General features: G+C 43.9%; 1 protein-coding gene across 1 annotated transcript in view; it reads left to right on the plus strand.

Annotated features, from left to right (window-relative positions):
• Window positions 1–16386, plus strand: part of PWP1 (PWP1 homolog, endonuclein) — a 320357-nt gene that overhangs the window by 108997 nt on the left and 194974 nt on the right. Inside the window, exon 6 of the mRNA XM_069228384.1 lies at window positions 10618–10728. Within this exon, the coding sequence (XP_069084485.1) occupies window positions 10618–10728 (111 nt within the window). The remainder of the gene's footprint in view (window positions 1–10617; window positions 10729–16386) is intronic.

The following is a 16386-nucleotide window of genomic DNA, read 5'->3' on the forward strand; positions in this document are numbered from 1 at the left end:
TCCACCTCGCGCTCACAAGTTAACACAGGAACATCAAACACTACTCAAGCTGGAAATCCAAGCCCTTCTCAGAGGGGCCATAGAACCCGTCCCTCTTCAACATTCGGGCTCATGAATATATTCAATATAATTCCTAATCCCCAAGAAGGACGAGTCGTTAAGGCCAATTTTAGATCTCAGGCCTCTACAAAAAGAGCACTTCCACATGTTCACCTTACAGGATGTAATTCCACTTCTTCAACAAGGCAAGTTTATGGCAACACAAGACCTAAAGGACGCCTGCTTCCTAATACCAGTGCACCATCTCATCGCACATATTTCAGATTTGTCATAGCGGGCAAGCATTACCAGTTCACGGTTCTTCTAGCTGGGGTACCCACCACACCTCAAGTGTTGCTTAGCACACAAAATGTCCATGTATTAAATGACCTAGGCGACTGGCTTATCAAAGCCATCACTCATCATCAATGCCAGCAACGCACTCGGATGAAAGTGGATCTTCTCAACAGCTTGGGTTTACTATCAAGATTCCCAAATCTCCCCTGCAACCGCTACAGGTTCAGCCATATTTGGGAGCAGTCCTAAACACACAGGAATAGATACCCCGAATCCTGCACAAACTCAGAACTTTCAAGCAATGTTGCCCCAGTTTCAGACAAGCCAGCAACTCACGGTCAGGATGATTGTCTGCTAGGAATGATGGCTTCTTGCATTGCCATAGTTCCCCATGCAAGGTTACATATGTGTCTGTTACAGGACTGTTTGGCTTGCCAGTGGTCTCAGTCACAGGATCAAGTTGAAGGATCTAGTGTTGATAGACCGCCAACTCGCTGTTCTCTGCAGTGGTGGAGCACCAACAACCTACAGAAGAGGTGGCCTTTTCTAGACCCTGTTCCCCACATCACTCTCTCAACTGACACATCATAGATGGGATGGGGTGCTCACCTACAAGACATCACAGTACAGGGCTTCTGGTATGCCAGGCATCATTCTCTCCACATAAACTATCTAGAGCTTCAAGCTGAAACCTAGCATTGATAGCATTCCCACCTCACCTGTCTCACAAGGTTGTCCTAGGCCGGACGGACAATAAGACAGCCATGTGTTACTAACATAAACTAGGGGGGACATGGTCTTCACAACTATCACACCTGCCTCAGACTATCTTGAATTGGGCTCTTCATCACAACATTCACCTGTTGAAAGAATACCTTCCTGGGAGCAGCCCACAACTTTGCAGACCTGCTCAGCAGGATGCAGCAACATGTCCATGAATGGGAACTCCAACCACAAGTCCTTCTACCATACTTCCAAAAGTGGGGGTTCCCTCAGATAGACCTTTTCGCAACAGCAGAAAATGCAAAAAGCCCAAACATTTCCTCTGGGCTTCCACACCCACTATTGAAGGGCAACACACTATGGATGAGTTAGTCACTTTTCAGCCTCTCCTACTCCTTCCGTTTCAGGTTCGGAGGCTCAGGCAAAAGTCTCTTACAGCGATACTAGTTGCTTCCACTTGCACCCATCATCCTTGGTTCACAACACTTATAGACCTCTTTGTAGTTCCACCTGAGAAGCTCCCCAACAGGCCGAACCTTCTCACTCAGAATCAAGGACAAATCAGACACCCAGACACCAAAACTCTCAACCTAGAAAATTGGCTACTGAGGCCATAGAGTTTGGCTACCTTAACTTACCATCAGAATGTATGGACATTCTTAAGGAAGCAGGTAGACCCACCACAGCCTGTTATGCAGCAAAATGGAAATGTTTTGTTTGTTGCTGTTACTCAAAACAAATTGATCATTTCAATGCCACTGTGCAAGCCACTGTGCAAAACATTGTCTGCTTCCTGAATCACTTGCAAAACGCAAACTTAGCATGCACTTCCATACGGTTACATCTCGCTGCAACGCTGCCTACCTCCAAAATAGGCCGCACCATTCTGTGTTCAATATTCCAGTCATCAAAGCCTTTATGGAAGGACTCAAATGGGTTATTCCACAAAGGGTTCCGCCAGCACCCTCTTTGAACCTGAATATTGTTTTTACCAGACTGATGGGTCCCCCATTTGAAACTCTACACTAATGCCACCTTCAATTTCTTTTCGCCATCACTTCACTTAGACGTGTTAGTGAGCTCCAGGTTTTAACTTTAGAAGAATGCTTCTTCCAAATAAACCGATACAAGAGCATTCTCTGTACCAACCCTAAATTCCTACCTAGGGTAGTGTCTCAATTTCACCTCAACCAATCCATTGAGTTACCAGTTTTTTTTCCCCTGAACTGGATTCGGTTGCGGGAAGAGCTCTTCATACATGAGATGTAAAAAGAGCATTCATGTTCTACATTGATAGAACTAAAACTTACAGAAAGTCTAAACAACTATTTGTCTCATTTTCACCACCACACAAAGGCAGCCCCATATCCAAATCAGGCATAGCCAGAAGGATAGTGAAATGTTTTCAGGCTTACTATCTTAGGGCCAAAATACCTTTACCTGTTCCTCCAAGAGTAACTACACTTGAAAAAAAGGAACAACCTTTGCTTTTTTAGGAAACTTCACCATAGGTGACATATGTAAGGTCCACACTACACAGCTTTACCAAACATTACTGTGTGCATGTTTCAGCATGCAAGCAAGCCAGTGTAGGTCAGGCAGTGCTACGTACCCTGATTCAAAACACTGCAACACCCACAAGTTAGCCACGGTTTCTAAGGAAGGGCCTGCTTTACAGTCTGTGCAGGGCATGTGTATTTATAGCCACACATACCATCGAACAGCATATGCTACTTACCCAGTAAATATCTGTTCATAGCATGTAGTGCTGTAGATTGACGTGCATCCACCCTCATCCCTGGACCTCTGTAGCTGTTGCAGTTTCATATTATTTACATTTAGCATGGTAATTGCATTACTTACACATACTTTATACTCGAATGACTACTTCTAAGAAATACAACTTGTTTGACTCCTGACCCAACACTAGTTTGCAGGAGTATGCAGAACATGTAAATCTGCAGCACTACATGTCACAAACAGATGGTTACCGGGAAAGTAACATATCCCTTCTAACTGTTTTGGTTCTTCTAAAAGCTTTACACATTTCCAGTTAAGCCTGCCTGTTCTGCCATAGCTACTAGCGGTTGATCGCAGGTTTGAATTACTGAGACCGGTTCTGGACCAAACAAGAATAGTGCCGTTTTAACTAGTGGCGGATTACCATCCACCCCAACTAATAATCCACTTTTTTTCACAATCTCTATGTGCCTCGAGTTCCCCAGGCTATCATCGAACCCTCAGCAGTTTAAGGGCTTTAAGGAGGCCATGCCGTGCATCTTTGGCACTCATGTTTTTCTCTGGCAAATCTTAGGGCCCCATTGATCTGCAAGATCTCCCAATCAGAATGCTGCTGGCAGATCAGTCTTTGGTGCTGCCTCAATCCCTTTGACCCAGCACAGGTGCAGCGCTCACTCTGGCGACAGACAACCATCCTTGGTTCAAGACCCGTGTCTCCCTCCTTCATCGACGCCGGAGGACAAAGCGATATCAGATCTGATGTTTGACCCCCGAATTGGCGTCTTCTAGACACAGACCGAGGCTGCTACAGCACAACTGGTTCTCTAACAGTCCGAGTCTAATCCTGTATTACGACTACTGCAGAGACCTCCTCAGATGCTTCACTAACTTTTTCCTCCAACTCTTGTTCCCACTCAGAGATGACCGTGTTGGGGATTGGGATGATGTACACTCTTTCGCCCCTTCCAGGATGATGACACCCTCTAAAGGACTTAAAAGAGGTCTGGGGCTTGCTTCTTCCTTGGTAGAATGTTGCTTAGCCTCCTGGGTCCCCAAAGGAAGAGAGTGTGATGGTCCAGGATTCCATCAGCAAGATGAATCCCAATTATTTTCCTGTGACTCCCTTGCCCCCCTCCATAACCCCCACACCTCTCTCCGTAACCAGGACAAGTAGTTGAAGAGGATTAAGGCGGTTGGGAATGCTCTTCTCTGCCATCCTACCATTCAGATCTGTCAATGCTGTTTGTTTAGTAGGCTGATATACACACACACCCTCTGGGACATGGCTAGCGAGTACTTGGGACTTTCTTGGCTCAAAACATTCAACATGGTCTGGATGTGGGCAAATTTGTCGTTCAAGCTGGCCTTGATATTACTGATTCCCTGGGACAGGCACCAGTGTAATTCTTAGTTACCATGCATTGATTAAATCCACAGGTTTCTTAAGAGGTGCACAGGTCTCCTTATGGATTTGCCTTTTAATGGCTCATGTCTGTTTGGCAACAAAGCTGATTCAGCCCCAGGGCGCTTTAGGGAGAGTAGGGCCATGGCACGCTCTCTGGGTCTTTCAACCCTTGCCAGACAGTTTCCTCGTTAATTCAGGAAATTCCGAGGCTACTCCAGTGGGCTGGTGTAGAGGCAGCACCAGTCTCCACAAACTCCTCTGTAGTCATCCCATTCCTTTTGTCCTCTTAGTCCCCCTCTCCCTTGGCAAACACCTTTAAACTACATTAGCATGCCTTTAATGGCACACAACCACCCTGTAGGAGGCTGAATCAAGTACTTTTTTCCAGGGTAGTGATCCATCACATCCGACATATGGGTTCTCAAGGTTGTTCAGCACGGTTATGCCCTACTGTTTCTTGGATCTTTGCTTTTTGAATGCTTTTCTATGGAAGGACAAATTCAAAATGCTCATACTTGCCCAAATTCTGTCTGCCCTCAATCCAGCTAGATTGTGGCCTTGGACCTGCAGATGTCTTTTTACATATACCTGCTCTGTAGTCCCACAGACAAAACCTGCGGTGCAAGATAGGCAAGGAGCTTTTTTCAATTTGGTGTGCCCCCATTTGGCCTCACTAGTGCCCTCCTTGTTCAGAAAGGTGATGGTAGTGGTCACTGCTCATCTTCAGTTATCGGGTATACCAGTTTGTCCTTCACACTGTGACACAAGATACAAGAGGTCTCTGTTCTGTGAAAAACTATTCCCAAGCTCAAGTTGGGTAAAGATTTTTAGTAAAATATTTCTGTATTACAAATCTTGTAATTCCACTAGCAGTCCCTATTGCTCTTTTAAAGCAAATTTCTAGTTTTTTTTTCTCCAAATCTTTTTATAGTTTTTCAGAGTTACACAGACAGCAATACACACATGTAGTGTCAAACTACCAGTGCCCTCATGGCATATCACATTCTGTTTTGAAAGACACTCAAGGATAGTAGCGTACTGGGTGTTCATTTTGTAGGAGTAACCTGAAGCACTTCACTTCGTATGTCAAACCGTGCAGCAAAAACAAAACACAACAGTTCAACATAGAAACTCAATGCCCTCCCCTTGTATTTACCAACTGGCCACATACAGGCTATTAAAAAAATGTCACATTGGAATAACTAATTCATACATTCACACTTCACATCTAGCAATCCAACCTCAGCTAGTGTAAACCATCAAATATAAAAAAATCATGGCATGTTAAGAGGTGTTTTTGTTTTATTTATTTTCATGCATAACTTGACGGTGTATTATCTAAAGTGGTTTGACATCTGTTTTGGGTTCAGCAACAGCTCCCAGTCCAGTATCAGTCTAATTCTGGGTACACCACTCAACTGTTAACCACCTTGTCCATTTCTCTCAGTACTACTGGAAGTATCTTATTACAGTTGCGAGTATACAATAAAATATCATCCACATCCATTCGTTTGGCATAAATACACCTGCCACTCCTCACACCCACCATGTCTCCTTTGTGTCAAACATAATAAATTAGAGGGTCCATTGCCAATGCGAGTAACAGCTGGGAAAGGAAGCACCCTGCCTTGTCCCACGTTATACTGACCAAGCTCTTGACACCACTCTACTCGAACTGATCCTGGCTTTTGGTTATTGGTGGAAATGTCCATCTTTTGCATGGTATTTCCTCACATTTATTTTGCCTTCACAACCCTATTTTTTTCTGAATACTTTTGCATACTGTGTGATCCCCTGCTGCTCTTTTTAACTTTGTCTTAAAAGATGAAGCCTTAGTCTGTTGTTGATAAACCTCTTTTTGAACCTCCCAGTATATTGACTGTGGCACTATATTCCTTTTTTTGTTGTCAGATGCTCATTCAGAGGGTAACGGGACAATCAGGTGTTACTGATCCCAACATTGGAGGTTGAGGCTTTTTACTCCTAATGTTCCAGGACTAGACCTACGATGGATCCTCAGCAACTGGGCCAAGTTCCCCTTCTGTAGTTGACTCTCAGTAATAACAGGGGTCAAGCAGTCCAAGGCTTCAGGGGGAAAGTGAATACAGGGGTATAAATATAGATTCACAACTTAAAATATGTGCAGTGCAGTCAAATACTTATTTTTATGAAAAATAAGTATTTATTTTGCTGCTAATAACATAAAGTGAATTACGCCATTCAGAAGTAACTTCCACAGTGTCTCTTGAGGTCAGAGCTCTAGTGTTTCTTATGCAGTTCTCTGATTTCCACTCTCTCCTTGCTCTAGCAGTAGTGGTTCTTTCCCATTCACTACAGGTGACATTCAGATGCAGCCCCACTGGCAGTCTGAGTCTCAGGAGTCCTACTCACACTCTGCAACTGAAGTGCTATCTAACAAGCAAGTTCCATCTGGCCGACTGTCTGGAAATCAGTTTTACTCACATCTGCATGATTGGAGTGACCAAAGTCCCAGAGCACGTCCCCTCCACATGTGTTGGAGTTGTAGCAGCTGTCTCTGGTAAGTCCTCTTCATGCAGCACAGATGGGCTTTGCTCAGTGGTTCGCAAATTCCTCACATGCAGTTGTGCAGCTGCAGCAACCACATGTTCTTTGTGGCACCTCCAAACTGGGTAAGGTATTGGTCCTTCCGATTGTGAGTAGAGGTGGAGGTAAAAGTATGAAAATCCTGACGCTGGTCCTCACCCATGGTGCAGGTCCATAGGGGTCCACATGTTAGCCTCTCTCCTCCAGTGATGATCCCAACCAGGTCATACTTCCTACTTGGTCCCGGTGGTCCCCTCTGGCATACGGGATCACTGTCTCTCCACTGCACATGACCTCCAAACTGAGTGGCTCAACAGATTTCCTCACGGTGGCCCAGCTCACAAAAGCACACTGGTAAGGACCCTCTCAGCACTGCAGTCTCTTCACAGCTGCCCCTTCTGGAATATGGGGTCAACGGTTCCTCACTCTACATGGGTGATGACCCATTTGACTCCGCCATGGTCATGGCTTACTTCATGGCGGCCGTCCTCTGGCATAAGAGCATTGCCGATTTTCCTTGCACATGGACAGTGACCACATCTGTGCAGCAACTGTCTTCCTCATATCTTGTCAAGAGAAGCCGCTTCTCAGGATTCCCCACTGGACCTCACTCTCTCCAGTGCTCACCTCTTCCTCACAGGGCACACTGTTCTTGGCAGGCACAGTGCTCCAGGGCATGCAGTCTTACTTTCCCTGGGTTTGTTGCCTCCCCCCGCTCGGAGACTAAAAGGCTTTAGTCCCCAGTCCTGGTCACAGGCAGAAATCTTATAGAGCTTGTCATTGCACAGTCTATCCAATTGCTTGATAATTGATAACATTTGGGGTCTCATGCTGCCCTTATTGTCCATTTCCAGACACCAAATGTAATTTAGAGTTTGAGTCTTTGAAGTGGCCACTCCTGTGCCCTCCCCTCCTACTGAAAGTAGTCTGCCACAGCAGGAGTAACTCCAAAGCCCCACAACACAGGCCAAGGGAGTGAGTAGAAGTTCACTACTGCATGGCAGCAGGACCTCAGCCGTACTCCTTATGATTCCTTCATCGATCCCGCTCTTTATGATTATTGTCAGCCCCATCTCCTTCCTGAGATGTGCCCGAGACCCTTTCTTGTATCCTCTCTCTGCATCAAAGAGTACCCTTTGAAGTGTCCTGGGGAGCTTGGCTTTCCCATGTCCAGTGTGTCCCACCCAGGCTACAGAAATGCAGCAATACCAAATCTGTGTGAGGAGATTCCTCTATCTCCTCTCCATGTTTCACCATGCTGCCCTTGGTCTCCCAAAATAAAACCAATAGTGTGCCATGTATTGTACCATTCACAGGCACTCATACACCCAAAACATACATGTAACATACATGCACATATCATGCACGCACTGCACAGCATTACATCCTTCACATACAGAAATGCAGCAATACCAAATCTGTGTGAGGAGATTCCTCTATCTCCTCTCCATGTTTCACCATGCTGCCCTTGGTCTCCCAAAATAAAACCAATAGTGTGCCATGTATTGTACCATTCACAGGCACTCATACACCCAAAACATACATGTAACATACATGCACATATCATGCACGCACTGCACAGCATTACATCCTTCACATATTGTACCACTCGCAGGCAAACATAAATCCAGTATATGTACATCAGACATGCATAACACAGCACTACACACCAAACCAATGTAGGCCAAGGGTGAGTTTAGCACACAGCAGCTGAACTTTAAATGAGTGAGCGTGTAGTCCTCACTCCAGTGACAACTGTTAAAAAGAGGTGTTCACTCCTACTGATTATTACATGGTATGCTGTCACCAATGCGCTCATGCTGCTTAACTCCTGGTTAATGCAGTATAATTTCACCAGTATGAGGATAGCGATATTAGCGCCTTTCCCAGTCCAACAAGACCGGTATCCATGAGAAAGGTGTTTTGTCATGGTGTATGTGCATGATCTGTGTTTTTCTGTGACACAGAAATCAGCATTAGGGATCCAGACATCAGTACAGTTTTGCCTAGGGATCCAGACATCATTATAGACATCAGTACAGTTGTGCACTCTGCCCTGTCCTTAGGAGCACATCCATTACCATGCGGAAGAGTTTTCCATCTCATCATCCATCATTGTAGATGTTTTAGTAGGATTTCTTTTAAAAACTTGCCATCTACTAGATGTCTTCGAGATAATTACAGACCCTTGCTTATCTTTTTGATGACGGGAATTATCATAATTTCCTGCAACAACAGAAGAAGTAAGGATTTCCTTTAAACCATCGTCACCTTGCAATGTTTGTCTGATAGAGCCATAACAGTTTTGGAAAAACGTGAATACATTATTTTCTTCCCCGAAAATTATACTTTAAAAAAATATGCTTGTATATGCCATTTCCTCCACGTTGGTAATGCCACACAAACACACACACACACAGACCCATTCTTTCACACACAGACACGCACGCACGCTCATCCATTAACAACACTCATTCCATTCAAACATGCACGCACGCACCAAACATTAATTTTACAAGATCACACACATTCATTCTTTCACACACACTCGCACGCACGCACTCACATCCATTAACAACTCATAACACTCAAACATGCACGCGCGCACCAAACATTCAATGTAAAACATATCACACATACATACACACACACACACACACACACACACACTTACCTTTAGCCTCCAGGTCCCAGGAGGGTTGGGACTGCTGCCTTCCCTCATTGGCTGACCTTAGGTCAGCCAATGAGGGAAGGCAGCAGTCCCAGCCTCGTCACAGAGTGGGATGGGGTCAGTGAGACTGCTGACCCCACCCCACTCTGTGACGAAGTGTCACTGATTGACACTCGCCCTGGGCACTTCAGGGCTTAAACCTGAAGCGCCCAGGGAGAGTGTCAATGGGTGACGCTTTCTTCGTCACCCAGGGGAGGGCCTCGAGGCACCTTTGCTGGGCCGAGGAGGTCACGCCCATAGGGGTTGTGATCTCCTCAGCCCAGCAAAGTTCAGCTCAGGCAGCCAGGAGTCTGCGCAAATCGCGCATGGCTCACTCCTGGCTGCCTGACCTGAAAATGAAGAGTGTCTGTCAGGCTGACCTTTGTTCAGCCTGACAGACACTATTCATGGGGTGGGGGGGCGTGGCCCCTCCACCCTAAAGGACGTTTTATGCTTTGGGTCATTGACTTGCCTAAATATGTATACCACTCTTACTCTGTAATCTTTACCTCAAGGTTATTAACATTGCTTTCCATTTACTTTTCAACTGTTAACTTGAATATCTTGTTGGTAAATATGGCCTTTTGTCTGTCAGAATATCCCTCTTTATTTCAATTAATTTTAAATAGGCTACCTTTTCATTTTTGACAAAGCACTTCCTTCTATTTAGTGGACTCAAATCGACTTTGTTTTTAAGTGTTTCATTGATGTTTCAGCAATTAATTGTTTTCTTAGGCATCTTTCTACACATCGTTCAACACCTGTGTTGCGTTGATTATGCAACCTTGGGTTACTTAGCATATAATTCATAGTCCTGCCGATTGCAACTGGTAGTGTAACCAGAATTAATTCTACCATTGAATTCATAACTGAAGTACTCCAGAATTTTCTCTTCCATATTTGTTTTTTTGCTCTTTGGCCAGTCTTGATTTATTCATTTATCATCACATAATTTAGAAGTATCCAAATTATTAATTTTGGTTTTATTGATGAAAGTGCATTTATAAAACATATTGTATTATATAGAACCTAAATTTATCAAAATATTTAAATTACATTTATTGGCCATTATGCTTGTTGTGATGCGTATTTGTTTATTCTTTTTGATTCAGTAAGGTACTTTACACTTTTCTTCCAGTATATAATTCTGAAGAGGATTCCTTCTATGTCCATCATGATATCCTCCTTCCTGCATATCCCCTTTGCGTAGAGTGGTTGAACTTTGATCCAAATCCTGAAGAATCCACTGGTAGGTATGAACATTCCAAGATGAGCAATGTCTGTGCTGGTTTGTTCAGCCAAAGTGAAAGATATTTTGTTGGACACCTGGATAACATTAAAAGTTTGATTATTAAACTATTTTTTTCTGAGCCTGATATAAGAGTTAGTATTATGAAGTTGAGTTCCGTTACAGTGCTTTTGTGGTGCTTTCACAGTGATCTTGATTAAAGCGCTCACTATCCCTAGCCTTTCCTATCATACATTTTCTGCATAATTTTGCTTCTCAAAGCAAACTAAGGTCACGTTGCCTGCAGTGCCAGTAGTGTTTCCATTTTATCATTTGAGATGACTATTTTATGGGGAGTCCGATCAAAGTGAGGCAAGACACTATTTAAACAACGTTAAATAAAGCCCAGGCATAGTGCAATTACTGGACAAAAAGAGAAGAATTGTTTTCTGTTGCCAATAATCATCTGGTAAATGATATTATGTTCTGCCAACAGTTTGGCAAGGGTAGGGTCCTGAGGTTAGAAGTTTAAGTTTAGAGGTCTTCGATGATGGAGGTCCTTTCAGTGAATTGAAAATCTCACATTTGACCCAAAATCCTAGTTCTGCTCCCTCTAGGGGACTAGGATGACGTTAAACTCAAGGATGTAACAACTGAAGAAAACCAAGCACTCCCATATAAAAGTATGAGGACCTTAATCATGACATTGCTTTGAGAAAGCTTAAGGACAATACAGAAACATCTGTGTTTCATAAACTGGTGACTAGGGCTTTGGGAAAGTACTATTTTGACCAAAAAACTTAACTCCTTCGAGGGTCTGTACAGAGGAGGACAGTTCCGATTTGAGCACTTATATGAGCACTTGGATGGTGGAAGAATTGATATCTCCCAGAAGCTCTGTCAGAGGGCATCTAGAGACATTTTAGACTTAAATCCCCAGTTCTGCTGGCAGAGAACAAATGTGCTAACCCTGTTATTATTCTAGTCTATAAAGATGTGGACACCAAAAACAGAAAGTCAGAAGAGGTCTAATGCACAGGCAGGGTAATGTTGAAGTACAATCCCATTTACTTCTTGGGAGATACCTCTCAAATTACAGAATATTGGAGGAGGAAGCTCATTCTGTCCCAGCAGAGGTTTGTAATAAGAGCAGTAAGTAATCCATATTACAAAAGGTACTTAAAAAAAAAAACAATAAATGTGAGTGATGCCTTCAAACTGCAGGAAGTAGCTTGACAGGAATCCAAGGGGCTGGTAGCCTTTACCCCACTGTCCCACTGACCTCTTCAGCTCACCAGAAAGCTCTGAACTTTTTTACCTTGCCCGTCTTGCACACTTCCTTGGCAAGCCTCAGTACCTTGTCCCGGTTCTCTGCAGGTACAAAAAAATGGCTAATCCCACTTTTCTCCTCACCACCCTGTCTGTCGGTGATGGTGTAGCAAGGGTTCAAGTGGAAAACAATGGAAATGCTATGAATTTGCCTCTTGGAGAAGTTCTACATAGCCCCAATCTTTTGTGCTTAGAATCACATGTGCCTTTATTTGTATGGAGAAATACTAAGGAAAGTAGGGGAGAGCTCAAGTTAGATCTCAGCTGCACACCTGCATGTATGGGAAGGAAAAACATGCTGATCTCTCACAAAACTCAACAAGGGAAATGTATATCTTGTATATATAGTTATTGTCAAGAAATCCTTCCCTAGCTACATACTTATGGTGTATTGTTCCGCTGAGCTCTTAGGCTCGGATTTACTAATATTGCACACAACCCAGCAACCAATTCTGCTGTGTTATGCACACATACTCTCTCTCTCTCTCACTCTCTCTCAAGGCTGTCGTGCACGATGCATTGCAGCACACTGTGGTGAATGTGTGAACTCTAGCATAGGATTTGTACTGGAAACATACACTTCCAGAGCAAATTCCTGTGCCTAGACAACCTCATAAAGATCCCACACGTTGAATGTGCGCCTTGTACTGAAGAACAGAAGCAGTGTGTCACTTTTTTTGTAAATGAACACCTTTCCTTCTGTTAATACTTGCTTCATTAGTAGGTGTATTTTTTTGGCACAAAGCACGCAGTGGCTACCTTGGTAGGTCAGATTTTGCTTGCAAACCCTACGGGTGTTTGCAACATCCATATCCGCAATACAGCCTGGACGCAAAGTGACTCAAAGTGGTGCAAAGTTTTTTTGGTGTTGAGAAGATGGCACTTTTCTCTAGTATTGGGGTATCTCTCATAGATTTACATGCTTGAATCATTCCCCGTCGACGAAAGTGGGAGTCCCACGGTACGTAGAAAGCAGTGAATTAAAATTTAGCATTGAAGTTAAAGGAAAATTACATTCACTTTAATAGCTTATCAATGTTATTAGAAATGACCCAAAGTCCAGCCAATCAGGCGAGAGCACCCTTTAGAACCTTCACCACAGAGGCTCCAGTCTCTCAGATTTTCTACCGCATGTCGTGTGAAGGACGTCTCCCTGAGCTCTGCTCAGTTTACCTTTTCTGGCAGGAATTCTTTTGAATACTGTTTTTCTATCTCTACAGCTGTGACTTCTGCATCATGTCTACAGCTAAGAAAGGTCTATTTCGACCCTGCAACACCTGTGGGAAGCTAAGGCTTCAGTGTGAGGATCCTCACAAGGATTGTATCTACTGTCTTCACCCAGAGCACAAGGAGAAAGCTTGTAAATACATTTTTTAGAACTTTTCCTCTCAAAACTTTGAGAGACAGAGAGGCCAGGCTCCTGGTTTGGCTTCAAAAGCTTAAATCCAGGGAAAACCTCTCTGAAGATGATGACAGCGACAACTCAGTAGCATCCAGAAAGAGGAAAAGAAGTAAAGCAGCCAAAAAACGCAGGAAGTTCCTTCTGTTTCAAGGAAACATAGTGAGAAAGGTCATTCCAAACCTTCCACTCCAGCTGCCACTTCAATAAAAATAAAATAAAAACAAAACATCCGGTTCTCTGCCACCATTGACATAAAAAATGTCAGTCTCGTTGACGAGCACATCATGGATGATAGGTTTGATACCCCCTGCTACCACTGCAGCGTTTACGGCTCCACTGTCGCCCATGATAATAATGTTGTCGCCGTTATCATTGACGACAATAATATTGGTAAGCATTAAGTATGGGCCTTCTTTACCGTCCACCCAGGATAAGAAAATTATGAAGAAATCAACCTCTGGAGAACCATTGTCGAAAAAGGTTTCACTCCTCAACATCAGCTCTGTCATTGACGGGTAAGAGATCAAAAGCTACTACATCGTCGATGCGGATACCATTGACGGCTACGTCCACATACGAACTAGAAATTATGATCTGTTGACGGCAACTCCAACGACACCGGCTCTGTCAACGACAGCTTAGTCCACGGTAACTGAAAAAAATGACAACACCGTTGAAGGGGGCGCCGTCGACAACAACATAATCGACGTCCCATTTCTTGCCTGCAGATGCACAGAAGACACCTATACTGTTGACGACAGTGGATTCAGAAAAATCTCCCCTTTTGCCCTTAAGATTGATAACCATAAAACGTAAATCCACTCGAGACATTGCTACCTTCACATACCTCGCCCAGTAAGGTGTCACCTGTACCTCCAGAACATCATCTTGATGAGGATGAAGAGGAATATGGAGATGAGTACTCCGATGATGGTCTGTTTCCGATGGCACATAGTCCTTCAGACATACAAATTAAATGCCTGGAAGAGGATACAGAAGTGTGTGAAGGGTTATATATTCAGGATTCGTTTCACAATCAACAACACACACATTCACAAGAACAACAGCGCGAACCAACAGTGCAGATGCCAGTGTCACTAATTGCCAATTTGCAGCATATTATTCAAGATAATTACAGTAGATTCCCACCACCAGGATCAACAACTCCATTGCAGCATCCGCAACTACTGTCGCGTGGGCTCTCATTATTCTAAAGGAGACTACTGGATTTATAGGTAGCAGGTTTGTTCCTGGAGTGAGGGACTAAGTCTTACCCACTTGGAAGGACCTCTGTCACCTCAAATCCGGTTTTGCTCCGGCTAACTAGCAGTGCCTCATCTTTCCCAAGGGGGAGAGATGATTGGGCAGCCAAGCGCATGACATCTCTGGAACTTCTCAGGGAAGTCGTGGTCACTCAGATCCAAACCAGCTCTCTCATTTACAGTATGATCTCATATACAAATGACAAAGGCAGTTTGAGTTTTATATATTGTTTTTAATAAAACGACTGCATTTTAGATAATAAGGCATAAGCCACAATAACCAGAACCATACAACACAATAGGATTGAAATAGTCCCGATGAGAGTGAAACATAAAAACAACGCTATCATGGTGTTAATGGATTCTATTCTCTCTCAGTTAGTTATATTTCGAGCACAGCATGTTAAGCTACTAACTTGCCTTTCAGATTCCCTGGGAAGCCATCAACCCTCATACCTGAGCAAAGGCCTGTGATCTGGTTCAGCATCTGCAACAAGGCAGTCAGCGTCTCGTTGTGGTTCCCTGGTCGGAATCTCCCTCTTGCGTGTATTAGGACAAGGAAGTATTTTTATAACTAACATGTCAGTGTGATCACAAAATGTCCCTACGCAAGAATGTATATCTGCAATCCAAAGACTAAACTCCTATCACGCCTATCGGCAATGTACCAGACTGTATCCTTGACTAAAGCACAGAGTGAGCAAGAATGTGTTATTGAAACTCCAGTGCTGAAGTAGGCTAAACAGTGTGATATAAAAAATAAAACGACCGTAGAACTGGCTATTTTAGAAATAACAGTACGAAGCTGAATAAAATACATTTAGAGCAAAGTGCACAGAGGCTCTATGCTGCAAGCAAAGGAATAAAATACATCCAGGGCAAAGTGCACAAAGGCCTAACGCCTGAAGCTAATGCGCAAAGGATACATAAAATTTACCACACTACACTACTGTTAAGTCCTTCTTCCAGAGACCGATCCTAAGAGTTTCAATTACCTACAGTACCGTTATCACCTCCATCTTATCATCCTGAAAATGATCCACCTTCCTCGGAAGAGGATCAAGAAGAAGGAGAAATCCAGGACATTCCCCCAATGAATGGGATGATTACCAGATGCAAATGGCATCCCCCTCTACTCCAGCACCAGTAGATTCTCCGCCACAAGATATTGGTGGGGGGTTCCATAGTTTAATGGAAAGAGCAGCCAAGAGGTTCCAGCTTCCCATTGTAATAAAGCAGTCAGACTGCTTCCTTTATGACTTTAAGGAAGATACCAGAAAGCCAGTTTGTGCGATCCCAGTTGTAGACTTCATCTGGGAAGAGGGCCTTAAAGTAATGCAGACTCCATCCTCCATACCAGCGGTACTTCCTAGGACGGGAAAAAAAATATGAAGTGCCAGAAAATGTGCTTGCTTGTTTGATTGGTCACCCCAAACCCGACTCGTTAATAACTCAGGCGGCCCAGCGCAGATCTAGAAATCCATCCTCTCCGCATCCTCCTCCAGAAGTACCAACGCGAGGACCCCCACCTGCCCACTTAAAAGAGCACCTTTTACAAATTTCCACAATGATAGACAAGGGAGCAATAGAGATCAGCCTAATTCTCAGAGGGGAACCAGTTTCTACTCTTGCTTCTTCATTATCCAGAAAAAGACAGAAGACTGGCGCCCCACCTTAGATCTTCGA

This window comes from Pleurodeles waltl, chromosome 4_1 (genome assembly GCF_031143425.1).
Source record: "Pleurodeles waltl isolate 20211129_DDA chromosome 4_1, aPleWal1.hap1.20221129, whole genome shotgun sequence".
NCBI lineage: Eukaryota > Metazoa > Chordata > Amphibia > Caudata > Salamandridae > Pleurodeles > Pleurodeles waltl.